Source organism: Leopardus geoffroyi, chromosome C1 (genome assembly GCF_018350155.1).
Source record: "Leopardus geoffroyi isolate Oge1 chromosome C1, O.geoffroyi_Oge1_pat1.0, whole genome shotgun sequence".
Lineage (NCBI taxonomy): Eukaryota > Metazoa > Chordata > Mammalia > Carnivora > Felidae > Leopardus > Leopardus geoffroyi.
This window is the reverse complement of record NC_059328.1, coordinates 25281109-25307079: the sequence shown is the minus strand read 5'-3', so window position 1 is coordinate 25307079 and position 25971 is coordinate 25281109. Positions and strand designations below refer to the sequence as shown.

General features: G+C 50.4%; 1 protein-coding gene across 8 annotated transcripts in view; it reads left to right on the top strand.

Moving 5' to 3' along the window:
• Window positions 1-24607, top strand: part of PHC2 (polyhomeotic homolog 2) — a 116464-nt gene extending 91857 nt beyond the window's left edge. For 6 of the 8 annotated variants that reach the window (XM_045476589.1, XM_045476587.1, XM_045476590.1 and 3 more), the window contains 6 exons: window positions 11214-11416; window positions 13142-13271; window positions 14116-14230; window positions 18568-18709; window positions 19856-20132; window positions 23201-24607. In XM_045476589.1, coding sequence (XP_045332545.1) covers window positions 11214-11416; window positions 13142-13271; window positions 14116-14230; window positions 18568-18709; window positions 19856-20132; window positions 23201-23355 — 1022 coding nt within the window. In that variant the 3' untranslated portion in view covers window positions 23356-24607. Of the gene's footprint in view, window positions 1-4704; window positions 4743-11213; window positions 11417-13141; window positions 13272-14115; window positions 14231-18567; window positions 18710-19855; window positions 20133-23200 lie in introns of those variants that run through there. The other 2 variants (XM_045476593.1, XM_045476592.1) reach the window with 2 other exon arrangements.
• Window positions 24608-25971: the final 1364 nt, after the last annotated feature.

The window sequence follows — 25971 nt, the reverse complement described above, 5'->3', positions numbered from 1 at the left end:
GTCCCTGCAAGGCAGGAACCAAAGTTCCTGGTTTGGCTCATTCCCAGGGGCTGGCTTGTTTCACAGAGGGTCCAGCAGATGGGTAATGGTGCTCTTTTGGCACCTGCCCTTTCCAGGCACTCTTCATCATGGGAGCCCTGCCCACCCAAGATCTGTTTCTAGGCTTGTCTACACACACTGGGAAGGATAGATGCCTTTTCCCCTCCAACCTTAATCTTGAGAAAGTAGGTGGTTTCTTGGTCTGTATTTCTGTTGTTCTTGAGTTGGTTTCTCAGTTACCCAACTGTGTTTTGCTTGAGCAGTCTCTCCTGTTGTCACTCCTTTTTTTTTTTTTTTTTCTTTCCTTTTTTAAAGCTGTTGTTTTACTGAGATGTGGCACATAGATGCTTCAGGAACATTGGTATTTCATCACGTACTCACTGCCCAGCTTTTTCCAGTTCTCTTCCAGGTCCTGACATAATTTCTAATTTACCTTTGTCAAGCACACTCAACGTCTATTATTTCCACTTCCCTCAAAGAAAGGAGGAAACTCCAGCTCTTCTTCCTCCTGTCCCTGTAATGATTCTCCTGGCTGTAGGCCTCGTCAGCTATTGCTTCTCTGCCTTTCAGTAGCGGATAACCTTTTAGGAAGCTGTTGTTCTGCTTCTCTGGACATAAGTCCTCTGTCACTGACTTTCTAGTCTAAGCTGATTGAACCTGAGACTTCTGTTCCTGCCACCAAGACCCCCTCCCCCATCTATGACCCTGTGCCTGTTACTCACTCTGGCTCAGCCCCAGAATCCACTCTTTTTCAGACCACATCCTTCTTCCTGCCTTACTCATTTCCTGTCTCAGATACTTGGGATCCTTTAGTTCTGATCTTTCCAAGGGAAAGAGAATAAACTAAGAGAAGAGGAATACATGGATAGATGGTCTTATAAACTTGAGCTGTTCTTTCTCTGGTCTTACACACTCTCACATAGGCTGTCCCCTCCCTAGGTTTTCTTGTTTAAGAAAAAAAGAAATGATGACTGTCTCAGAATTAAGAACCCCCACGTGTGAGTTCATGTCTTTTTGTCTTTTTTTTTTTTTTTTCTACTGTTGTGAATGTGGAAAGACAAGAACTTATCCTCAGACTCATCCTCTTGGGTTTCTGCCCTCCTTTGGGCTGTGGGCCTCAGGCTAGCCATTTGGTAACCATTTGCCAAATAAAGTTCACCCACATCCTATCAGAGTCCCTTGCTGGATCAGTAAGCCAAAATAAAATTTAAATTTACAAAACTAGGGAGTGCAATGGTGGTTCGAGTTCTGATAGTGCTGCCCCACGCTAGTAGGCTTTTTACCAAGGGTTTTATTTCCGCCCCTCTTCTTTGAGTCATTCCAAGTTTATATTAAAGTTTCTCCCAGCTATTCAATGTCATTTGATCTCCAGACACACTTGGTCCCGCCCTCAAAAAGATTCTCTTCTGAAAAGATACATCTACTAGAGAGGAGAGTCGGGAAATGAAAATAAGGAGTCTCCATGAATGATATTTTCTCTTTTATTCCCTTTTTTTTTTTTGAGCCATTTGGCAACTGGAAGATGAAGATGATGACTTTCTGTGGTCAGGAGGAATGTCACCAAAGTGGCTGGAGAGAGGATGCTATTGTGTTTTCCACCCCCGTGGAAAAGCAGGCTGGGGACTGCTGCCTTATGCAATCTGCCCTCCTGAGGCCTTTGTGCCAGTAACAGAAATGACTCTCTCTGCAGTGACTTGGCACCTTGTTTGTTGGAAAACATGGCTGGACTACCCCTCAAAGTGGATGTATGAACGTGTGTAGCTTTAGGTTTTAAGAGCTTCTATGGCATGGTTCAGACTATAATGTGAGTCACCATTTAAAGATTCTGCTGTGTTTTATGTTAAAAAACTAAGAAGTGTGCCTATTTAAGATTACTTATTCATCTCTCGAATAGATGCAGGTTTCATTTTGAGCACTAACTTCTTTCAGAATTTCACTTGGAATTACTAGCTACATCAGACCACTGATTTGAGAAACTCAGAGGCAGACCACCTTGAATTCAACTTCATGACACTTGAGGAGTGGTTAGGAAACTAATCAACCATTTGTTTATCCAAGACAAAAACCTTAAAGATTCTGGATTTTGTCCCATCAGTAACAAAAGTAGAGAATGATAGACGCAGCCAAGCAATGGGCTATTTTATATATAGTTAAGCAAGAGTTATACAGTTACGAATGTTAGGGGTTTTTTAAAATTTTTTTTAATGTTTATTCATATTTGAGAGAGAGAGAGTGCGAGCAGGAGAGGGGCAGAGAGAGAGAGTGAGAGGAAGATGGATGATCTGAGGTGGAAGCAGACTCTGTGCGGACAGCACAGAGCCCAACGCAAGGCTTGAACTCACGGACTGTGAGATCATGACCTGAGCCAAAGTCGGGTGCTTAACTGACTGAACCACCCGGGCGCCCACCAATGTTAGTTTTTGAAGATAGAAGGTGTAGTAAGAACCATAACGCATAATTTAATACATTGTTGTGTGATTCATCCTAAGATCATCTCAGCCAGCATGGTAAACTTAACAGTTTTTTTTTTTTCTTTCCCCTTCCAAATTATTTATAGTTCGTGAAAAAGGATGTGCTTTCCTTTCAATTTCCAGATAATTTTTTTTTTTTTTTTTAGTTTAGATAAGTCTAGAAGAAGAGCACATTCTTTCTTCATTGCCAGAGAAAGGATTGTTATTAAACAGGGATTGCTAGTTCTGACATAAGTTCAGATGTTGAAGAGTATTGCCATTTACTGTTAGGACAGCCTTTAAAGCAAATACCTGTTTTCTGGATGATTTTCTCCTCAGCAGAGAAATTTATTATAGCTTCTCTTAAAAAGAGATGACTGTCAGATGGAGTGTCCTAACCAGCTCTTCCCCAGTAGATTAGGAGGACCGGGCCTGACACTGAAGATCGAGACTATTGGCAAGAAAATGAGAGCTCATGACTACTGGGGGTTATTGTTAAGGCCCTAGCTGCATGGCTGTTATGTCTCAAATACTATATAATTATCCCTAGTTACTGATATCTTGAGCGTATTTGAAACCATCCGTATGTGACCTAAATCCATACAATCCAAATCTATATTAATCCAGTCTATACTAAAACATGTTTAAAACAGTCAAAGCAGATGACACTTCAGATGGAAACAAAGTTAATACCAGTCAAATACTGTTTTTTAAAAAAATCGATTAAGTCTATATATTCAGGTCTCCAGTGGTCAGTATTAATCTGTTCTGTCAGCTGATTGGTAGGATAGGAAGGTGATTGCAGACTTGGACAATGGTTTTAGGAACGGAGTGATGTTTTCCAAGAGCAGAAATGATCGGGAGGATTGGTTTGCAAGTTAATATCATCATCCCATTATATAGATAAAACAGCTAAGGCTTAGCTTTTTCCCCCTCTCTCTGTCCCCCTCCTCCTCCTCCTCTTCCTCTTCCTCCTCCTCCTCCTCTTCCTCCTCTTCCCTCTCCCATTTATCTAAGAATATTAGTGCTCCTGCACTTGGTAAATAAATAAGCATATCAGGCAACATAATGGCCTTTACTTTTATCAACCTGAAAATAATTAGAGAATTCACTAAATATCTCTAGTCGTTTGTGTGTCTTTTTTTAACAACTGGATTTAACAAGAAATCCATCTTCCATAATTTTACCTTCAGCCTTTAACTTCTTTCCACAGGCTAAACTGCCTTTGTAGTTTAGTTGCTCCAAAGTTATCTTTTCTGGTTTCTGGGGTTCTGCACTTCTCTGTGATACCCTGGGACTCCTTACGAAAGAACTGTGTACAAAGGGAATGTAGTGAAAGAACTGTGTACAAAGGGAACATAGTGGTTGTCTCGTCCTTTGGATTAATCACTGTTGAAGGTGAATTGAGACCTTTGGTTTGCCCCGAAGGCAAGTGCATTTCTGTTATGTTGTAGTCATTGTCAAAGTGGAAGTAACTTTTTTCCCTGAAGCCTGACCTCAAAAGGACAAGGACTTGACACCCTGAGTAGCCCAGGGTGTCTGAGGAACATGAAAGGTACCTGAGTTTGGGCCAGTGGGAGAATAACTCTGCCCCGAGGCTACACGAAGCCAGGCTCTATGAGAGCGAGATTAAGAGATTAAGGTGGGTTTCCTAATCTCTCAGGTTTCAGTGACGTTAGCCCTCCTATGGCCAAGTCCTGCCTGATCCGTGTGTTGTCCCTGCATTATCTTATTGAATCTTTACTGCAGCCGTGTGAGACAGGTCTAAGTACCCATTTTACGGATAAGGAAACTAAGGCCTAGAGTAATTTGTCCAGGATTACAAACTAGGATTTAAGCCTAAGGGCTTTCTGATCCTAAAGACTTAGCTGCCTTGTAGCACAGCTTCTAAATGTGATCAGCGCCACATATCTTACATATAAAAATTCTATTCACTGTAACCTTGTAAGATAGGCAGTGTGATCCTCTTTTTTATAGATGGAGAGACTGAGGCTCAGAGCAGGTACCAAGTGCTCGCAGCTCACGGGTAGTCAAAGGTGGAGCCAGAGGATGAACCCAGAGCCAGAGTCTTCCTCTGCCATGCTGACGTCCACCTCCTGTGATCTTGAGGTCTCGCGTGCACAGCCTCTCCCACTGGTTCCAGACATTTGGTCTTTTGAAGTCCTAGCATCCACCAGGGAGCTGTGATGGGAGAGTATCTGGGAGCCCTCGGCCTCTGCCTTGGATCCCGCGAGAGGTAGCTGCGATTCCCAGGTGCGCCGACCTGTCCTGTGGGAAGTCACCCCGTGGCCCTGCAGGTGCTGCTGCCGAGTCTGCTGGGTCCGTGGGCCGGGAAGCCGGCCCTGCAGCTGTTCGGAAACCCCCGTTGCTCCCGCTGTCCTGACCTGTTTGGGGGAGGGTGGCTGTCCGCTCCATTGATTCCTGCCTTCATCGCCGGGGGTGGCAGCTTGGAAAACATTCAGCTGTTTACAATTCAGCTTATGTACACTGTGGCTGGGGATTGTGGGTGAGTCAGAAGGGCCGCTCTCTCGGCCTGTGTCCTGAGAGACAGCGTGAAAGTCAGCTGTATGGTAATGGCTGCCAGGGAGGAGGAGGAGGAGGAGGAGCCCTCCCTAGCAGATGCCTCGGCCGGAGCCGCTCAGCCCGGATGCTTCAGGTCTGAGGAGCACGTCTGCCCTCCGGTCCTCTTAACCCGGACTCAGCAAGGTCGTTCAGCCGTGTCACTGAGAGCGGGTGTGGGGCCACCCGGCTCAGCCTCCCCTTGCGTTCCGCCGGCCGGCTCCCCCGCAGGAGTCCAGGCGTGGACCCAGAGCCTCGCCCTCCTGCGACTGCTCGGCCAGGGGCCCCGGAGCCCCCTGTGACAGGAGCCTCCTGTGACTCTTCCCCTGAAAAAGTTACGAACATTGGGCATTGGTGCCTCCTGCCTTGTGATACTCACAAGACCCCCGGGGTAGGAAGGGGCCTGCGGTTTCCCCGTGACTAAGAGCTCCTTTTGTGCATGTTTTAGAAGCTACTGTCATCCACATACAAGGCAGCCACCCTTGCCTTGGTTCTGAAATGCACACTTTTCCCCTTCTGGAAAATTCAGATGCTAGACTCCAGTCCTGTGTGATCTAGTGCCCATGATCCAGAAGGATCACTGTCCACTCCCACCCTTCCCACCAAGCCTGCTGTCCCGAAATTGGGAGGAAAGCTGTCTGCTTATCTGAGTGGCTCACAGCAAGGTGTGAATGACCACAGGTGTCTATTTACATTTTAAAGGTTGTTAACCAAATGATTCTCTTTAATTGATGGACTCGTGAGGTCCCAGGATGGAGCCATCGTCCTCCTTCTCTTGCCCCCTTGCCCTTTGTCTCCCCCCCCCCCCCCCCCCCGTCTATCTGTGTGTCTGCCCACCCCTTTCTCCCTCGTCACCACCCCCCTCCCCGCCACTTCAGTTTCCTACTCCCCCCCCCCCCACCGTGGGGCGGTGGTGGGGATGCCAAAAAACGTGTTTATGAAATATCTGACCTTCCTCACTTTCAGAATGGCACCAATTTCTTTACTTATTTCTTTCTGAATAACTAAAGAGACTGTAAGAGTGGCTGGTGGGGTTTTCTGCTGCCCTCAGCTTACTGTGCTTTGATACTACCCACCAGATCAGCTGCTCTCTGCCTCCTGGATATGGTTTCCCTGGGCGTTCACTTTGCAGGCGCTCCACTCGGGCTCTCTCTAGAGCAAGCGGTTCTTCAGGAATCCTGCTGTCCCCCATCCTGGCCGCATGATTGGGCCTGCTAAGCTGAGGCACAGTGAGCATGATTTCAGAGCCAGGGGCATGGAGAGAATGCTCTCTGTTGTATAAGCAACCTTGTTTTGCCATTTGTCGAGCAGAATTTGCTGCAGGCAAATGACCCATGTTATCACCTACTTTGCTTCCTTAAATTCTTTATTAACTTCATTAGCTCTGTCTTACTCCTGCTGCAGTCAAGCAAGGGTAGTTAGAAGTCTTGTAAATTAAAATACTTCTCCTGTCTGGAGAAGATAGAAATGAAAGCCACGGACCACGCTGAGGGGGCAGGAGACGCTCCGCTTGCCTTCCATGTCCTCTGAAGCAGGTCTTCAAGGACTTGCTTTAGGGGCACACAGAATGAATAGCCAGACCACCTGATATGCCCATAATAACTGTTAGTACTAAGCCATGTTCCAGCATAACTGATTTTTGTTTTATCTGCACACGTGGAGAACATCAGACTTAGTTGTAAAATGACCCAGATTTCGCATAGCTGTGGCCATCCAGACCTCTGTCTTCAGTGGGCAGGAGAGCTCAGCCTCTCTAGACACCTAGTGACTGGCCCTGAGGCTGGGGCCATTTTTATAGAAGCCTCCCAGGCTCTGCCTCTAGAGGTCATCATGCTTTCCAGATGCCTAGAGCCCACACCCATGTTTCGAAGGGGCCAAGGAACCCAGCACTCCAGCCTTCAGGGCAACTTAATGCCCCTTCTTGCTGAAGAAATCCCCACCCTAACGGGATGAAATGGGCTAAGGAATAACTCTTGTTCTTCGTGACCAGGTACCCAGAAATGCCGCTCCTGTAGGAGGCACTGGCCTAGCTACTGTCAAATCATTATAGCCTCGGAAAGTAATTTACAAGTCTCAGATGGTGTCAAGTTCCCTGTCTGAGACTGAGGAGACTGGCGAAGACTGAGACCATGGGTTCCAGATGATCCAGTTTAATAGACATTAAGTAGCTGTCCTATAGCGGGCATGGGGTTAGTTCCTGAAGATACAGAGGTAACAAGACATAGCCCCTGCCTAAAGAAACTTGCTCTGCCTAGCACAAAGGACGAACCCCAATGCAGATAATCTCACAAACAGGCTGCTGGGTGGTCCACATTTCTGCCAGAACCTATGAATGAGACCAGAATTGAGAGGCAACCTAGAGGTTGAGACCTACATAATGTTAACAACTGCCCCAGAACATATGTCCTGTTCATTCCTATCTGCATACTTGGCCCTTTGTGAGCAGCTTCATTAAAAGACTAGATTCTCCCTCCCTGGCCTGCCTCCCGCCCCCAACCCCCCCACCCCCACCCCCACCACCCGCAACCTGTCGTGCTCACGGCATCCTGGCCTCCACCTTTCAGATTTGGGTGCCTAGTTGTGTATAATGGCTTTTGAGACCTGTGGAAATCTTCAGCAGCACCACCAGCCTCAGGACTGGTCAAGAGAATTGAGAAAGCAAGAATTCCTGAAACAGTCTTTCTCTCTATCTTTTATCTGGCCGCAGGGCCGGCAGGACAGGTTTCTGCAAGTTTCACTATTAAGCTGCTTTCCCTCCAGCAGGCTGCAGAGCAGTCTGGGAGAGCGGGAAGCAGATTAAATTAATCTCAGAGTGCTGAGCTTGGCAGGGGGTGAGATTGTGTTTGGTCATTCCAGAAATAGCCCAGACTCCTTTGTTCCTAAAGCAGATGAGGAGGCCTTGGCCCACAAGAGGACTGCCAAGCAAATAGTCGCAAACCTTTGTATATTCGTAAATCGCCCTCCCTCTGTCCCTTGGCTTCTGTCTCTTCTGCAACCTGCCCGTTATAATGGGCAGTGATGGCTTCTAACGTTAGGATGAAGGGGTTTATTTGTTTATTCTCCTGCTTAATAAGATCCTTCTTTTAAAACTGAGATTCCAAAAAGTCTTTGCTTCCCAGAGTTAAGCATCGGCTCTGTAGACTCAGAGCTACTGAAATGTATCTGTTCACTACTGTATTTGGCGTGAGGGAAGAATCTGACCTCAGGAGTCTGCCTGCACCGCCCTGTCTTGCAGTGCTCCAGTGCACATTAATAGACACTGCTCTGAGACACAAGAGGGGAGGGAGTAGTGGTGGGGGAGGGAGAAGAATCAGGCAAGGATGGAGAGATCCCATAAAAGGAGACAAGGTATCAGAAGCAGTTTGGTGATGAATATCTAAAGAGCCAGAGTTGGGAGTGACCCCAGATTTCAAGGAGAAAGGAGTACTTCCACAGAGGAATTATAAACCAAAACAAGGGAGTCCTGTGTCTCCCTCCTCCTGTGCTCTCAGTCAGGAATGTGACCACGTTTCAAAGAAACAAAACAAAAATCTTAACCAACCCCATCTCCTAGATCAGTGCGCTTGAGTTTTCTGTTGGTGTTGACTGGGTCCCTGACTTTAAAGGATGTAAACAGAGAACACCTAGGATGATGATGAACTTGCAGCCTTTCGTGGAAGGAATAGAAGAAGCAGAGGGCGTTTGGCCTGAAGGAGAGAAGATAGAGTGTGGTCGTGAGTGATACGCTTTCTGACGCCAAGAGCATTTCGTGAGCACTTCTAGTGTGCTGCTCTGTCGGGGGATTATCTCCTGCGGTCCTCATAGCCACCCGACACTGTAGGGTAGGTGGTGTTACTGTCCTTAGTTTACAGCTAGTGAGAGAGCTAGTCTCAGAGAGACCACGACTTGCCCCTAATTTGTTTGAGTGATAAAGACCAGTCTCTAAGCCAGGTCGAAGCCTGTGTTTTTGCCCATTATACAAATGCAATTGGCCTTCTTCTGTATGGTCTTAAGGAGCAGAAAGGTGGGCAGAAATTAACAGGAGATAGATTTTTGGCTCACAGGAAGGAAGAACTTTTTAACCAAACTGCCCACACTGGGAACAAACCACTCCAGAGGTAGTCCGTTCCTTTGCCAGCAGAGCTGTTCAGACAGATGCCCCAAAACCACTGGGTGGTGGGAGTATTACAGAGAAGGTTCAAGCATTGGTAAGGGAATGAACCAGACTTTCTAATCTTGTGATTCTGTAATCTGTAGTTCATTAGAGAAGTCAGGAAATATTTTACTAGGCTCCAATTAGATGTAAATTGCCACCATCTAAAAATAAAATGTTAACTTCTATAGTCAGCTCTATATTTTAACAGCATTTATTCATCAGTTTAAGTAAAATACATGTTTTCTTGCCTATTTAAAATATTAAATAAAAGAGAAAATGTAATTCTGTAAATGCAGGCTTAAATATTTAACATTTAAAAGCAGAGAAATTTAATTTGATTGATTTGATTTGATTGACCTGGTCCTCCTAGTTATTCATGGACAGTTAAGAAAAGATTTTTTGATGTAGTTCTCAAACACCTTCATAGTTTAGAGAGGCGAATTCCAAAGGGGAAAATTTTCATCTCTACAGTAAAGTCAAAGCTGTCAAAAACTTTTTCTTCAACCGACTATAAACACTTAAAGGAATTTTTCCAACTTGCTGGTGTGAATGTGTCTCAAACAAAAATTAATTTTAAAAAATCTCATCATTCATATCTCTTGGATGGCTCGTGCTCAGCTCTGAAATTTATTATAGTTGAATTACTGAGGTCTGATTAGTGAAGGCATGTGTCATAGTCGATTCTTTTCTATCAAAAAAGATTTATCCTGGTTTATTGAGCATTAGGACTGCTAGTAATAAAATGAACCAGCTATAAACCTTTTCTAAAATGTGTTTATTTTTATTTCTTATGCTACATATCAGACTCTGAATTCCTGTTCCATGGTGAGATTTTCAGTGTTTAACATGAAATAAGAGCATCGACATACAAAGTTTTATGCAAAAATTACTAAACTAATGTACTGAAATCGTTTTTCAAGAATGTAACACACACAGGCAGGGTTACGCTTAATATCAATAGGCTTGTTGTAATAAAGAAATGGCTTTTTCTTTCTCTTTTCTTTTTTAGGAAGTTCCAGGTTACAGGCAACTTCAGCTCACACAGTTGGTGTGGAATGGGCCTGGGAAGGGGGCGGGGAGGGGGCTGCAAAAGTGAGGTAATGAGGGTCTGTACCTCTAAATCATGGAGCAGCTCAGGAGAGGGGCCGACGAAGTGGAGAAGAGGAGGGTCCCCTGTGGTGTGTTCTGTGTAGGCACCTTGACACGCTTTTTACAGCACACTGTCAGGTCCTTCAGAGGAAGGCCAGCAGGCCCGCAGGGGAAGAGACCTCAGGAGGGGAGGACTCTGGTTGACTAAGGACTGGACTGGATGTGGAGCTGAGAACAGGGCAAGGGGCTTGATCAAGAGCACAGGGCCAACAGAAGCAGCATAGAGCCCCCCACCTTGGGGGAGAAATTGAATGCAGTGTATCTTAATGTGTGACCCCCAATAACCAGCCTCCTATGGATAGCACCGTGTTCACTTGGGGCTCAACCCTCGTGTTCCCTTTGTGTTCATCTCTGGGGTTTGTACTTTGACCTTTCATAGGCTGCTTAAAATCTAATCCTTTTCCATGGAAAACTTTATAGAAGGTTTAACCTCTCTCCCCCAGACCCCATCACACCCCAAGCCCTGTACCTAGTGCAGCTTTTCATCCTGGTTGTAGTTATCACCTTAAATACATTCTCTCCCTTGAACTGAAGATTGCCTTGTTTGTCCAGATCAATATTGACCGAGGTCTTAACTCCCAAAAGAGAATTATTATCTGTTTGACTTGGTTAACTATTCTTAGCACAGTTGGGAAATTAAAAAATACTGCTAGCTGATTAGCTGCCTGGTTGCAGGACCGATTATAGTCCCACTTGGTGGTGTGTCCATCAAACCTGCCACTTTTAAGTGGGTCATTGACAGAGGGGACTGCTTGCTTTGCATTGTCGTTTGGCTCCATGGAAAAAGCCAGGCACATGCTGAGTCCCTGCCCTTCCTTCTGCTGGTCTGGACCCAGTTCTGACCTCCCCTGCTTGTGTTTTCCTACTCTCCCCTTGTACAGAGACAGGGCAGGGCATTGTTCATGCACTGACCGACCTCAGCAGCCCCGGCATGACCTCAGGGAACGGAAATTCTGCCTCCAGCATCACCGGCACTGCCCCCCAGAATGGTGAGAATAAACCACCACAGGCCATTGTGAAACCCCAAATCCTGACGCATGTTATCGAAGGGTTTGTGATCCAGGAGGGGGCGGAGCCTTTCCCGGTACGGACTACTTCTTTTCCCCTCTTTTTTTTTTTTTTTGTTTTTTTTTTTTTTTTGAAGTATATTTTGGATGTGTATTAGCATATTTTTACATTTCCATGTAAAATGTCCAAAAATGTAAACAGTTTGCTCTTTCCTTGCTAATTTCCCTCCCCCGCAAAAGAATGTCAGAGCCATTTTCTTTCTAGGATTGAGTGTCTTCCTAAGGTCCAGAAAGTATCCGTGATTAGTAATAATTGGCAAGGTCCCTTGGTTAGAAGTTATCCACACACAGACTCAGCCATGTTCCTGCCTGGTGATGTGTGACCCCCTTAGTTAGAAGGGAATTCACATTGGAGTGTTGGGGGAAAGATGATGGGTTTGGGGAAATGAGACCTCATTCAGTTTTGAATGCCAGAACCTCTGAATGGCAAAACTTTAGCCAATTAGAGAACAAAAGGAAACCGTAGAACAAAATTTTCAGGATGTGTCTGAGATGAAGAGAAGAGAACAGGGCTGTAGCCTGAAGCTTCTTTTCTGGTGACAGAGCCTTGAAAAGAGAATGAATGAGAGTGAGGGGTACTTTAGAAAGGCCACAATCAGATGTGTCCAATGAGAGCATAAGACCAAAGGGAAATATGAAAGAATCAAGAAAATGGCTTGTTAGAACAAAATACCCACAGCTGGTTCTGTGCGGTGTGAATTGGTGAAGACAGGTGATGGTCTTATACAGGTGGGAGGAGCCCAGAGCCAGGTGCACAGCGGCCTCTCCTGTGATGAGATTATCTGGCTGTTAGTACCATCTTCATGGGATGCCATCTGCCTTCTGCTCATTCTTCGGGTCCCTGAGTGGTTGGAACAGTCAGCAGAAGACTCTAAGCTTGATTGACTGAGCTGGCTGAACTGCCCTTCTAAAATGCCAGAAGACAAATAGGTTCTTGTCCTCTTTCCCTCTGAAGGTTGTTCAAGGCCTGTGGCAAAGAAATCTACCTGGAGCACCTTAGCTATAAGTAGCTCCAGCCCTTTCACGTCCCCTCCCTCATTAGACTAGGTCTTGGCCTTGGTCTCCCAGAGAAACCCCAGAAACCAACCGATCTGACAGGGTGGATGCAGATTGAATGGCTCCCCCATGGCATCGCCCCAGAGATCTAGCCACCAGGTTGCCTGCACAGAGGCAACGAAGGAAGGACCAAGAGTGAATAAGCCCGTCTAGATCCTGGCAGCCACACAGGGCATTTGCTCTGTGGCCCAGAGTCCATTTCCTCCTGCTTTCCTCCATGGCTGCCTGTGTCTCTGGCTTGGGTAGAGCAGCCGTAAGGTGGGGAAAAGTAGGAAACGAAAAAATGGTTGCCGAGTCCCTCTAGTGTCATACATATATTCACACACACGGCCTCGGCTGTATTCCTGCCCGGTGACATGTGAACCCTGGGTCCTGGCAGCTTCGCTGGTGGTGATTTCTGTCTCCATCTCTGCCCCTCACTCACTTGGAAGAGTAGGCATTTTCCTAACCTCCTAAGCCGTCCTTTGGTCCTGGATTGAAGCCATCCCTGTACTTGGGGGACAGTTGGCATCTTGCCTCCTGAGCTGCTCAGCAGAATAGGGCCTTGAGCAAGGCACACTCGGATGATGATGTGGAGGCTGGCATCTGCACCTAGATGCTTTATATTTGTAATTTTGATGAGGCTGGATAACAAGGCAGTGTCTCCCACCTAACCCTCATGGCCTCCATGTCACCTTGTCCTCTAGGTGGGACGCTCGTCCCTGCTGGTGGGGAATCTCAAGAAGAAGTATGCACAGGGGTTCTTGCCTGAGAAACTTCCACAGCAGGATCACACCACCACCACTGACTCTGAGATGGAGGAGCCCTATCTGCAAGGTAGGCCTCTCACACCCCAAATGCCTTCCGATTTGGCTGAGCTGACCGGGAAGTAGACAGGGCCACAAAGGCAGGCCTCGCACACTTCCTCTAGCCGTATCCGTGGAGGAACCCTGGCCAGAGAGTGGGTTAACATATCGGTCTACCAACCATTTCCCCCGGGCCCTGCCCCCTAGAAAATAGAAGAGGGAAAGTCCCTGCCCTCGGGGAACTGTTTGTCCCCCGCCCCTCCCCCAGCCCCACTCCGGCCATGCACAGGATTCCAAGAGTTGCTTTTCCTTTGGGAGTTGCTGGCAGGAGGTGGGAGTGGGCAGGCAGGAGTGCCCCTCCTTTGCTGTCTCGGGAGCCGGCCCTCTGGCGCCACAGTGGCCAGGCGACGACTGCACTTGCAGCAGGAGCCTCTGGCTGAGTGGGGGCTACGTAGGATACAGAACTCCTGGGTTCTGTGACCAAAGGCAACAGCTGACCAGACGGGTCACGGTAGGGTAGGATAATTCCAGATTAGTTGTGACAGCATCCAGAGTATTCCCCACGAGCCTCCTCTCTTCCAGAGGGGTGCTGATTCTTCACCACCTGTGTTTGCCTCAGGCTCGTAGCACTCGGACAGAAAACCTGTTAGGTGTCCGGGGGTCCGTCACCAAACACCACTGCTACTGGCCAGGGTGGAAGAAACGCCTCTTCCCAAACCAGCGGCGAAAGCAGATGGGCATTTTCCAAGCCAGACCACCACTGCATGCCACAGCTGTGGGGACATGAGGAGGAGGCAGAGCAGAGAAGGGAGGCCTCGTGGGGTCCTGTGGGGGTTGCTCATCTTTACACTTACTCTAGTTTCCATACTTTCCAGAATCCAAAGAGGAGGGTACTCCCCTCAAACTCAAGTGTGAACTCTGTGGCCGGGTGGACTTTGCCTACAAGTTCAAGCGTTCCAAGCGCTTCTGTTCCATGGCGTGTGCAAAGAGGTGAGTGGCCTCAGCCCTGTCGCTGTGCCAGTCCTTCCGCCTCCTCAGGATCGCACCTCGTGTCGTGTCCTACCTCGCTTCAGCGATCGATCGTCCATCCTGGGAGACCCTAGGTGTAGCTTATCTGCGTTCCGTCTTCCTCCACCTGCCTGGAAGTGGCACCGTGTCGCTAATCCGCCACGTCCTGGAACCCAGAGCTCGAGTGAGCAGCCCCAAGTCCGAGGAGAGGAGGCAGTGCTTCGGCTCGGCTGTCCCTCCTGGGCCCCGTTGAACCCGTCCTCTTTCCCTGCCCTTGGCAGCTACTGTCCCCATTGGGCAAGCCCTCCACCAGAGGCTTCGCGCCGAGCCGCTGTGCTCATTGTAGATGTTCTCTTTGTGCGCTTCACCCAGCGTAGACCGATGATCCTAGTCAGACACAGCGTCGTTTACTGCATGCCTGCCACGTGCTAGGCGCTGCTCTAGGCAGTTGATACGCCCTGGGTCATCTGGTCTTCAAAATAACTGTGAGGCAGGCATAACTGTGCCCTTCACACGCGCTAGGAAACTGAGGCATAGAGGATAAGTAGTTGTGTCGAGCAGCATAGTTGGGGAGTTAGACCCACCTGACTCCAGAGCCCTATGTGGTCTTCATACCAAGGCAGAAGAGGCACCGATCCCAGAGCCCTGGACCCTCAAAGGAATAGAACTCTCTCAATCCCTAGGCAGAGAGGGGCTCCGCATGCCGGCTGGAATAAGGCTGTCCTCAGCCCTGTGCTGGAGGTAATCAGGGTACCTCTGTGAAGCTCTGCCAAGCTACAGGCATATCTCATTTTATCATGCTTCCCAGATACTGCGCTTTTTACACATTGAAGGTGTGCGGCAACTCTGTGTCAGGCAAGTCCATCGGCACCGGTTTTCCAACAGCATTCGCTCACTTCTTGTCTCTGTGTCACATTTTGGTCATTCTTGCAATATTTCCCTTTTCGTTGTTATCACATCGCAGCGATCAGTGATCTTTGATGTTACTATGATTGTTCTGGGTTCTGTGAACTACTGCCACATAAGATGGTGAACTTAGTAAACGTCATGTGTGTTCTGAGTGCTCCACCAACCGACCATTCCCCTGCCTCTCCCTCTCCTCAGGCCTCCCTATTCCTTGAGACACAACAATGTTGAGATTAGGCCCATTAATAACCCTACTGTGGCCTCTAAGTGATCAAGTGAAAGGAAGAGGCACAGGTCTCTCACTTCAAATCAAAAGCTAGAAATGATTAAGCTTAGTGAGGAAGGCATGTGGAAAGCCAAGATGGCCAGAAGATAGGCCTCTGGTTCCAAACAGCTAGCCAAGTTGTGAATGCAAAGGAAAAGTTCTTGAAGGAAATTAAAAGTGCTACTCCAGTGAACATGCAAATGATAAGAAAGCAAAACAGCCTTATTGCAGATATGGATAAACTTTGAGTGGTCTACATAGAAGATCAAACCAGCCCCAACATTCCCTTAAGCCACAGTCTGATCCAGAGCAAGGCCCTGACTCTCTTCAATTCTGTGAAGCTGAGAGAGGAGAGGAAGCTGCAGAAGAAAAATCTGAAGCTGGCTGAGGTTGGTTCATGAGATTTAAGGGAAGAAGCCATCTCGTTTCATAAAAATGCATAGTGAGGCAGCAGGTGCTGATGTAGAAGCTGCAGCCAGTTACCCAGAAGATCCGGCTACAGTAATTCAGGAAGGTGGCCGTGCTAAACAACAGATTTTCGATGCAGACAAAACAGCCTGTTATTGGAAGAAGACACCGTCTAGGACTTGCGTAGCTAGAGAGAAGTCTGTGCTTGGCACCATAGCTTCAGAGGACAGGCTGACTGTCGTGTTAGGGGCTAATGCAGCTGGTGAGTTGTTGGAAGTTGAAGTCTATGCCCATGGACCATTCTGAACATCCCTTAAGAATTATGCTACATCTACTCTGCCTGTGCTCTGTCAGTGGAACAACAAAGCCTGGATGACAGCACATCTGTTTATGGCATGGTTTAGTAAATATTTTAAGTCCACTGTTGAGACTTACTGCTCAGGAAAAAAGATTTCTTTCAGAATATCACTGCTCAAGGAGCCTGGGTGGCTCAGTCGGTTAAGTGTCTGACTTCAGCTCAAGTCATGATCTCATAGTCTGTGAGTTCAAGCCCCACGTCGGGCTCTGTGCTGACAGCTCAGAGCCTGGAGCCTGCTTTGGATTCTGTGTCTCCCTCTCTCTCGCCCCTCCCCTCCCTCAAAAATAAACATTAAAAAACAAAATACAGAATGTCACCACTCACTGAGAGTGCACCTGGTCACCCACAAGCTCTGATGGAGATGGCAATGAGATTTCATGTTGTTTCCATGCCTGCTAACAAATATATCATCCATTCTGTAGCCCATGGATCAAGGGGTCATTTTGACTTTCAGGTCTTTTTTAAAAGTGCATTTTGGGGGCGCCTGGGTGGCGCAGTCGGTTAAGCGTCCGACTTCAGCCAGGTCACGATCTCGCGGTCCGTGAGTTTGAGCCCTGCGTCGGGCTCTGGGCTGATGGCTCAGAGCCTGGAGCCTGTTTCCGATTCTGTGTCTCCCTCTCTCTCTGCCCCTCCCCCATTCATGTTCTGTCTCTCTCTGTCCCAAAAATAAATAAAAAAACGTTGAAAAAAAGAAAATTTTTAAAGAATATTCAGGATGCATGGGACGTGCTCAAAATAGCAACATTAATGGAGTTTGGAAGAAGTTGATTCCCACCCTCATGGATGACTGTGAGGGGTTCAAGACTTCAGTGGAGGAAGTCCTTGCAGATGTGGTGGAAATAGCAAGAGAACCAGAATGAGGAGTGGAGCCTGAAGATGGGGCGGGGTTGCTACCATCTCGTGATGCAACTTGAATGGATGAGGAGTGGCTTCTTATAGAGGAGCAAAGAAAGTAAGAAAGTGGTGGGTGGAATCTCCTGGTGAAGATGCTTGTGAAGATTGTTGAAATGACAACAAAGGATTACATAAACTGAGTTGATAAAGCAGTGGCAGGGTTTGAGAGGAGTCCCAATTTTGAAAGCAGTTCTGTGGGGAAAATGTTATCAAGCAGCATTGCACATGACAAAGAAATCGTCCATGAAAGGGAGAGTCCATCACCATGGCAGACTTCATTGTTGTCTTATTTTAGGAACTTGCCCCAGCCTTCAGCACCCACCACCCTGATCAGCAAGCAGCTGTTCGCATTGAGGCGAAACCCTCCATCAGCAAAAAGGTTATTTATGACTCACTGAAAGCTCAGATGATGGTTAGCGATTTTTAGCAATAAGGTATTTTTTTATTTTATAAAATTTTTTTAATGTTTATTTTTGAGAGAGAGAGAGAGAGACAGAGCACAAGCAGGGAAGAGGCAGAGAGAGAGGGAGACACAGAATCTAAAGCAGGCTCCGGGCTCTGAGCTGTCAGCACAGAGCCCGACGTGGGGCTTGAACTCACAAACTGTGAGGTCATGACCTGAACCGAAGTCGGACGCTTAACCAACTGAGCCACCCAGGCGCCCCAGCAATAAGGTGTTTTTATTTTTATTTTATTATTTTTTTTTTTTTAATTTTTTTTTTTTTCAACGTTTATTTATTTTTGGGACAGAGAGAGACAGAGCATGAACGGGGGAGGGGCAGAGAGAGAGGGAGACACAGAATCAGAAACAGGCTCCAGGCTCTGAGCCATCAGCCCAGAGCCCGACGCGGGGCTCGAACTCACGGACCGCGAGATCGTGACCTGGCTGAAGTCGGACGCTTAACCGACTGCGCCACCCAGGCGCCCCCAATAAGGTGTTTTTAAATTAAGGCACGTACATTGGTTTTTTTAGACATCATGCTATTGCATGCTTAATAAACTCCAGTGTAACGTAAACCTTACTTTTATATGCATCAGGGAACAAACAGAAGTCATCTGACTCTCTTTATTGCGAGTCCTCTCTGGAACCGACCCCGCAGTGTCTGTGAGGTGCGCCTGTACCTCCCAGCAGGACTGCAGGCAGCTGTCTTCTGGCACCAGTGACGTTCAGTGTAGACTATGTCGGCCACGAGTTCTTCACATGACCTGAGTTGTCATGTTGAGCACTTGCCACATGTTAGCTCATGTCATTGTTGGACCGAGTTCGGGAAGTGAGCCGTCTCATCCCCAGCTCCAGATGAGGAAACTGAGGCTCAGAGATCCAGTGGCTTACCCAGAGTCACACAGCTAGCAGTCAGTGGTAGACCCAGGATCGGCGCAAATAGACCGACTTAGATGTTGCTGGAGAGCCCGGCTGCTGTCATGCTGCCCGAGGCCCGTACTCCCCATGACTGTGCTCTGACTTCCGTCCTTCCCTGACTCCGGCAGGTACAACGTGGGGTGCACCAAACGAGTGGGGCTTTTCCACTCGGACCGGAGCAAGCTTCAGAAGGCAGGAGCCACGACCCACAACCGCCGCCGGGCCAGCAAAGCCAGTCTGCCACCACTTACCAAGGATACCAAGAAGCAGGTGAGATGCCGGCTTGACACAAGTCCCCGCCAACTTCCCTTCTTAACAGGCCCGGGACACCCGCATGCCTTTCCCACTGCTGACTAAGTATACTCTGTTATGTCCTCATTTCTCACAACCTTCTCAGGTCCCTTAAGGGGCCCTTGCATTTGGACCCATGGATGCTTAGGGGTGGTTTCCCTTGCCCCTTCCTCACCTCTCCCCTTCTAGTTTGCTTCCATCCTTCTGGGAGCGTGGAAGTGGGGTCTCCTCTGCCTGGCCCTGTGAAGAGACAAACCGTCCCGGTTATCTCATGTCTCACATGGAGGGCTGGGTGGGGAGGCAGCCTATACCCTTTCCCCCACATCTCATTGGCTCTTTTTGTTTTTTTTCTTAATGTTTATTTTTGAGTAAGAGAGAAAGAGCATGAGTGGGGGAGGGACAGAGAGAGAGGGAGACACAGAATCCGAAGCAGGCTCCAGGCCCTGAGCTGTCAGCACAGAGCCCGACACGGGGCTCGAACTCACGAACTGTGAGACTATGACCTGAGCCGAAGATGGCCGTTTAACCAGCCGAGCCACCCAGGCGCCCCGTCATTGCCTCCTCAAACACAGAGCACTGAGTTCTTGAAGCCTCTACCAGGACCATAGGTATTCATTTGTTAACTATTTTGTAGCCCGAGCCGTATGCTGAGAGGCGCTGTAGCGCTGTGAGGCGCTAAGGCTCTAAGTCACCCTGCGGGAGCCCACAGCCTAGTGGGACATTTCAGAACCTGATGTATTTTTGCTGCTTGTTGTCACTTGGGTCATAAACCTCTTTAAGAATCTGAGGAAAGCTGCCATCCAACATGCACATGCCCAGGAAATTCTCCATGCTGTTTCGTAGACCACCCCTGAAATCCATAGAGCCCTGGTTTAAAACCCCACATCTAGGAGAAACAACAGACATAGAGTCAGGTCATTGCCGTGCAGTGCGGTGCACGTGCCAGTACTGGGAGGACCAGAGAGGGGACAGCCCGGAAGATGCTTTGATCTAGGAATTCAAAGGTATGTAGTCATGGACCAAGTAGAAGGAGGACACCAGTTGCTTTGCCCGTCACTCTGCTAGACGTGGGTGGTTCTCCCATCAGGAAGCCAACCGTTCTCTCTGCCCCCCCCCCCCCCCCAGCCAACAGGCACCGTGCCCCTCTCGGTCACGGCCGCATTGCAGCTGACACACAGCCAGGAAGACTCCAGCCGTTGCTCGGATAACTCAAGCTATGAGGAGCCCCTGTCACCCATCTCAGCCAGTTCGTCCACCTCCCGCCGGCGACAAGGCCAGCGGGACCTGGAGCTCCCTGACATGCACATGCGGGACCTGGTGGGCATGGGGCACCACTTCCTACCAAGCGAGCCCACCAAATGGAATGTAGAAGATGTCTACGAGTTCATCCGCTCCCTGCCAGGTAAGACCCCTGACAGTCCCACACCTGCCCGGGATAGCATCGCACGGGAGAGAGGGAGAGACCTCCCCTCCCCCGACCAGGAAATGACTCAGTTGATGACTCAGGCTCACGAACGGGAGTGCAGAGATGAGTCAGTGAGGTTCCCGCCTGGAAGAGTGTACTTTCTAGTTCAGAACACAACTGTAAGTTAAATCCTGTGCCTGTAATGAGGTGTATTTGCTGCCATGGTGAGCCGGCTGTGTGAAATGCAGAGGGGACGGTGAGTCGACCCTGTGTCTCTCCTGGGACAGAGTGTGAGAGGAGCCAAGTGGAATGTAGGCAACCTGTCAAGGAGAAAGCCAGCAGAGGACAGTGGGAGCTGGAAACCGCGGGTGGGCAGGCCTCGGCCAGCTGGAGAGATGGCACCAGGAGGGGCGTGTGAGCAGAGGCACACAGACGTGCAAGTCTGCCACGTACCCAGGACTGCACACAACCCTGGCGGGGAGTGCACGTGGTTTTGAGGGCTACAGTTTAGAAATGAACCCTGGAAGGCAAACCTCACGTTATTCACAGATGCTCTCCGTGGGATCACACAACCTCTCTACTGTTGTTTCTGCCCAGTCTCACCCGGCCGCTGGCCACGCCAGGTACAGAGGGGCCGCCACAGGCCTGGGACTCCAAGCCTGGAGTGGAAATAGCGGTTGAGAGCACAGCCTTGTGTGTCAGGACTGGGCTCGCATCCCGGCTCTGCCCCTTAGCTCAGTGTGTTAGTCATCTGTTGCTGCGCCCCCAGAATATATCCCCACACAGTCACTGTCAGGAAGGAATCTGGGAGTGGCTCGGCTGGGCAGTTCTGCCCCAGGGCCTCTCACAAGGTTGCGATGAAGATGTGGCTTCCCTGGGGCTGCGGAATCCTGTTCTGAGGTGCCGCACTGCCCTGATTTCGAGGAGGGTATGGCTGCCCACAGCGGGTGTCAGTTCCTCTCAGTATGGGCTACTCACGCTTGGGTGTTCCCAGGACGTGGCAAGCACTTGCCCCACAGCTGGTGGTCCGGGACATCAGGTGGAAGCCACTGTGCCCCTTTTGATCTAGATTCCGAAACCACATGGTGTCACTTTCACACTGTCACACAGGTCGTAAAACCACGTGGTGTCACTTTCACACTGTCACACAGGTCGTGCCTGCGGGGGCATAAAAGGGAAGCCAGGTTGATTTGGAGCTGTCTGAGGGCCGGTTACCATAGTTCCCCAGTCACTGGCCCCAGTGATTCATGTCCCTCCCTCAAGTAGACCACCTCCACCCCCACCCTGACCCCATAGGCCTCATTCCAGCAGGGGCTCAAAGCCCAGGATCTCAACCAGCGAACTCAGGTCCAGGGGTGGAGGAGCTCCTGCAGCCGGTTCCTCTCAATCTGAACACCCAAGAGCTAGAGACATGTGACCCGTCTCCTTCCACAAACCCCAGATCTGGCGGGACAGGCACAGGGTCACCGCAGTGGGCATGCTTGTTCAACAAAGGGAAAAGGGGGGATACAGGAGCCATGGCACTAGTTCCGAAACCTAGCACGGACACATGTTGGCATTTCCCGAATTAGGACTCAGAGCCTAGCAGTGACTTTCTTTCCCTTTCTTGGTTCCACCCTCTGAGTCATCCTTTCTTTCCCATGAAAGGCAGCCTGGGCTTTCAGCAGGGGCGTTTTCTCAGCCTGTTTGTACTGCTCCTCATTTTCTATGACTTCTGACCCTTTCGGTTGGAGCAGTATCTGTGCGAGTACAATTCTCTTAAAATCTTTGTGGGCTTCCTGTGCGAGTTGTTGGGGTTCACTCCATTAGACAAAACCCATACCCAAAAATGCTCCAAGGTAAGCCTTCCTCTCTGTCGGCTTCTTCTGAAGCTGGGGGACAGTGCCCCTAACCTCTCAGAAGTTCCGCTGTTGAATGGCGAGGATCCGTGAGGCACGCCCATGACATCCTTAGAGAGCCCTCTGAGGCAGCACCTTCATGCTTCCAAGGTCTTAGCGAAAGATTGATCACACCCTCAGTTCCATCTCTAGCCCGTGTCCCACGTCCTGGCTTTGACCTCTGCCTAGAGACTACTTTGTAGTTTCAGCCTCATTTGCTGTCAGAGAGGCTAGTGATTTTCAAACCAGCCAGTCCTAGCTCCTTGATGTGGAACAGTTCTGCCTTTTCCTCGCCTCTCCTCAGTTTCCTGTGCGCAGCATCAGACGCCGGGCGAAGCCTCTGGCATTCTGCTGGAAACGTCCTCAGGTTGCTCAGTTCGTGAGGCACGTTAAACTCACTGCGTGACCCCCGCGGCAGGGCGGCCACATTTGCTCCGTTTTTTCCGATTTCCAGGAACAGTTTCCTCACTTTCCTCGAAGCCTCACCCAGTTTCCTCACAGGCCGTCAGACTCCCGCCGAGCCTCGAGCCTCTCAGAGTGTCTGAGACGCCTCACTGACTCCTCACGGTCCTTCCAGCTGCCGCCTCCTGGCCATGGAAGCACCCCTCTTCCGGGAACCAAACTTCATTCGTTACCCCAGAGCGTAGTGGCTGCTACCCCGGGTTCTGTGGGTCGGGGATGCGGCTTAGCTGCGCAGCACTGGCCTGGGCTTTTACGGGGCCTCCATCAGGATGGCAGCCAGAGTGCAGTTGTCTGGTCTGGAGCCGAAGGACCAGTTCCAAGGTGCCCCACCCAGGCGGCCTCAGTTCCTGTCCACCTGGGCCTCTTCGGAGTGCTGCTCCAGGGTCTTCACGATATGGCCGCCAGCTTCCTCCAAAATAAAGCAAGGTGGCAGCTGCTGTACCCTTGGTGACCTAGGCCTGGAAATCACACGCGGTCACTCCTGCAGCACCGTGTTGCTCTGCTGGGTCCGCCCAGTCCATTGAGGGGAGGGTCCAGTGAGGACACACGCGTGAATGAGGAGGTGGGACCACTGGGGGAGTCGCTTGGCCTCTGATGGCAGGATGGCCTTCCTCGAGGTGCGGGCGGCCAGGAGGGTTAGACGAGATCGCACGTCTCCCACGCAGTGACCGCCAAGCGCGAACGCGGGAGCTCAGGGTGATGCGGTCCTTGGTGGTGTCCCCTCAGGCTGCCAGGAGATCGCAGAGGAGTTCCGCGCCCAGGAGATCGACGGGCAAGCCCTGCTGCTGCTCAAGGAGGACCATCTGATGAGCGCCATGAACATCAAGCTGGGGCCGGCCCTGAAGATCTACGCACGCATCAGCATGCTCAAGGACTCGTAGGGCCGGCCGGAGAGCCAGGGGTCTGGCCCGGGCTCCTCCTCCCGACTGAGCAGAGCCAGGCGGACGTTCCTGAGGGGCCCAGAAATGGGGCCAGTCGGAGGGAAGGGCTCTCCCTGTGGGGCGTGGCTGGTGAGGAGGGCTTGGCACCCCCTCAATGGCTCTCAGGGGCCTTTCTTTCTGTGGGAGGGGCAGAGAGGTAGGTGGCGCAGAAGATGGGGCTTTATGCTTGTAAATATTGATAGCACTGGCTTCCTCCAAAGTCCCAATACTCTAGCCCCGCTCTCTTCCTCTCTTTCTGTCCCCCATTTTCCAGGGGGCATATGGTCAGGGCTCCCCAACCTGAGTTGGGTTACTTCCAAGGGCAGCCGTCAGGCCTGGATAGAGGCCTCGCAAGCCCTTGCCTGCCTTCCTCCCGCTTCTTTCTCCAGGCCTGGCTAACTCTTCCGTTGCCAGCTTCTCCCCCTTCAGCCCGTTTCTGAAGCAGCCAGGGGCTCTCCCCCTTCACCCTCTGCAGGTGGAGCGAGAGAAGCTGGGCCCGGTTCGGCCACGCCCACTGGCACAGACGCCTTAACGCTGTGTGTGTGACTGGATGACTGTGTAGGAGCCTGGACTGACAGATGGGCCCAGAGCCACCCTCTGGCACCTCCAGGTGTTCTGTAGCAAACAGCCACTTAGTGCTTTGTCCTGGACTCCACTCAGCCTCAGGATGGGGAATAGAAAAGGAGGGCAGCCTCTGTGCAGAGAGGCGAGATCAGGCGGTTTTCCTTTCCAGAGTGGGCACGCTGTCTCCGAAGCCCTTCCCACACTGTGAAGTCCCCCCGACTGCCCTGCTGTGCCACGAACAGCATTAAGGGAGCTGCTGTAGGCCGGGCAGGGCCTCCTGGCCTGCCCGCCCGCCCCAGGAGCCCCTGAGTGGGGGCCCAGAGAACGCCTGAGGGCAGAGAAGAGCCAGGGTGGCGTTGCCGCGAAGAAGGCAGCCTTGGGCCTCCAGCTCCCACACTTGTTTGCCTCTCGAACTTGCTAGCAATTTGAGCTACCTGCGGAGGAGGCGGGGCAGGAAGGGCGAGGGCCTGCCTCTGACTTGCCCTGTCCTCGGAGGCTCCTGGGGGAGGAGCGGGGCTCTCCCTGGGAACAGGGTGGGCACCTTTCTCAGCTTGTTCTATTCCCCACACACACCCCCAGGCAGGGTTGGAAATGAAGGACTTTTTTAACCTTTTGTTTTCGTTTTTTAAAAATAAATCTGTAAAATCTGTTTCTTCTGTGCCTTTCTCCACTGGCTCCTTTTCGTCCACAAGGAGAGGGGTGGTTTTCTGGGTTGGGGGAGGGACGGCCTTAACTGGACAGCACGCCCTCCGCGCTTTGCCGGGGCCTGGTCCGTGGTCTGAGGGCGCCCTTCGCCCCATTTCACAGGAGGAAGCTGACACGGCCTCTCTTTCACCTGTGTCCCTTGGAGTGGGAGGGTCCAGAGCGCCTCAGCTCTGAGTCCCCCTCCCACTTCCCGCAGGGGAGACGCAGTGCTCTTGGGCCAGGAATAACCTGGAACACCTGGGGCAGAGCCCAGACTCTTCCATCCCCAGGCACACATCCTCAGTTGTTGCTGCGCAGTGGCTCCGTGCCCGAGAGCCCTTGGGATGGCTTTGGTTCACTCGGCAGTTTCTGAGCAGTTGTGGGATGTTGGAATAGCTAATTATTAGAGGCTTTGTCCTCGCGCAAGTGACACCTAAGTCTTGAATGAAGAAGAAAGGGCATTCTCGACGCAGGTGGCTCTGCAAAGGCATGGGGGGTGGGGTGCGGACGGTGGGACTCGAGCTGAGCTGGCCGGAGTAGCCCCGGTGTGTGCGGCCAACAGCGGCTCGTGTGGCCCTGTGCCTCCCTGAACCAGGCCTCGTGGAGCGCAAAGCAGCCCCTGCCCTGCCCAAATGGAGCTGCCTTATGAAACTCCTGCGCCTGGCCTCCTTCTCCTTCCAGCCTCTGTGTTTTTCCTTAAGGCAGTGTTTCTGCTTGTTTAAAATGTGGGTTTGAGGCCTGGGCCCCAGCACACTGAATCAGTCTCCAAGGGTGGAGCCCGGGAAGATATGGCATAATAACTTCTAGGAGTTTGATACCGCCTCTTTGGAAAGCCAGTTAAATTGTAACTACTACCTGGAGGAGGAGAAGGAGAAGCCGACTTATGAGTTTGATTACCCAGAGGCCGGAGCCCGGACTGGAGGGGCGGCTCTGCCGGGGCCAGGCGGGGCGGAACCCAGGGGAAAGGGGGAAGGCGCGGGGAACACCCGGTGGAGGAATGCAGGCCCAGCGGGCAGGTGCACTGGGGCCCCGTGCGGATCCGGACAAGCCCCTTCACCCCAGACCCCCATTTTCCCTTCTGGGGAAAGTGAAAGCCAGGCCTCTCCTGAATTTGTTCTTCATGTGTGGTGAAGGAGGAAGACACCGAAACTCCTAAAAGGGGCCATGGTGAATTCGAGGGCACTGACACAAGCAAATACTGGTGGTTTTGTTCGGGTGACAGGCCCCACCTGTTGTAAGTTGGAAGGGTGCTTCTTTAAAATTTTTTTAAACATGTATTCATTTTTGGGAGACAGAGAGAGACAGAGCCCGACCGGGGAGGGTCAGAGA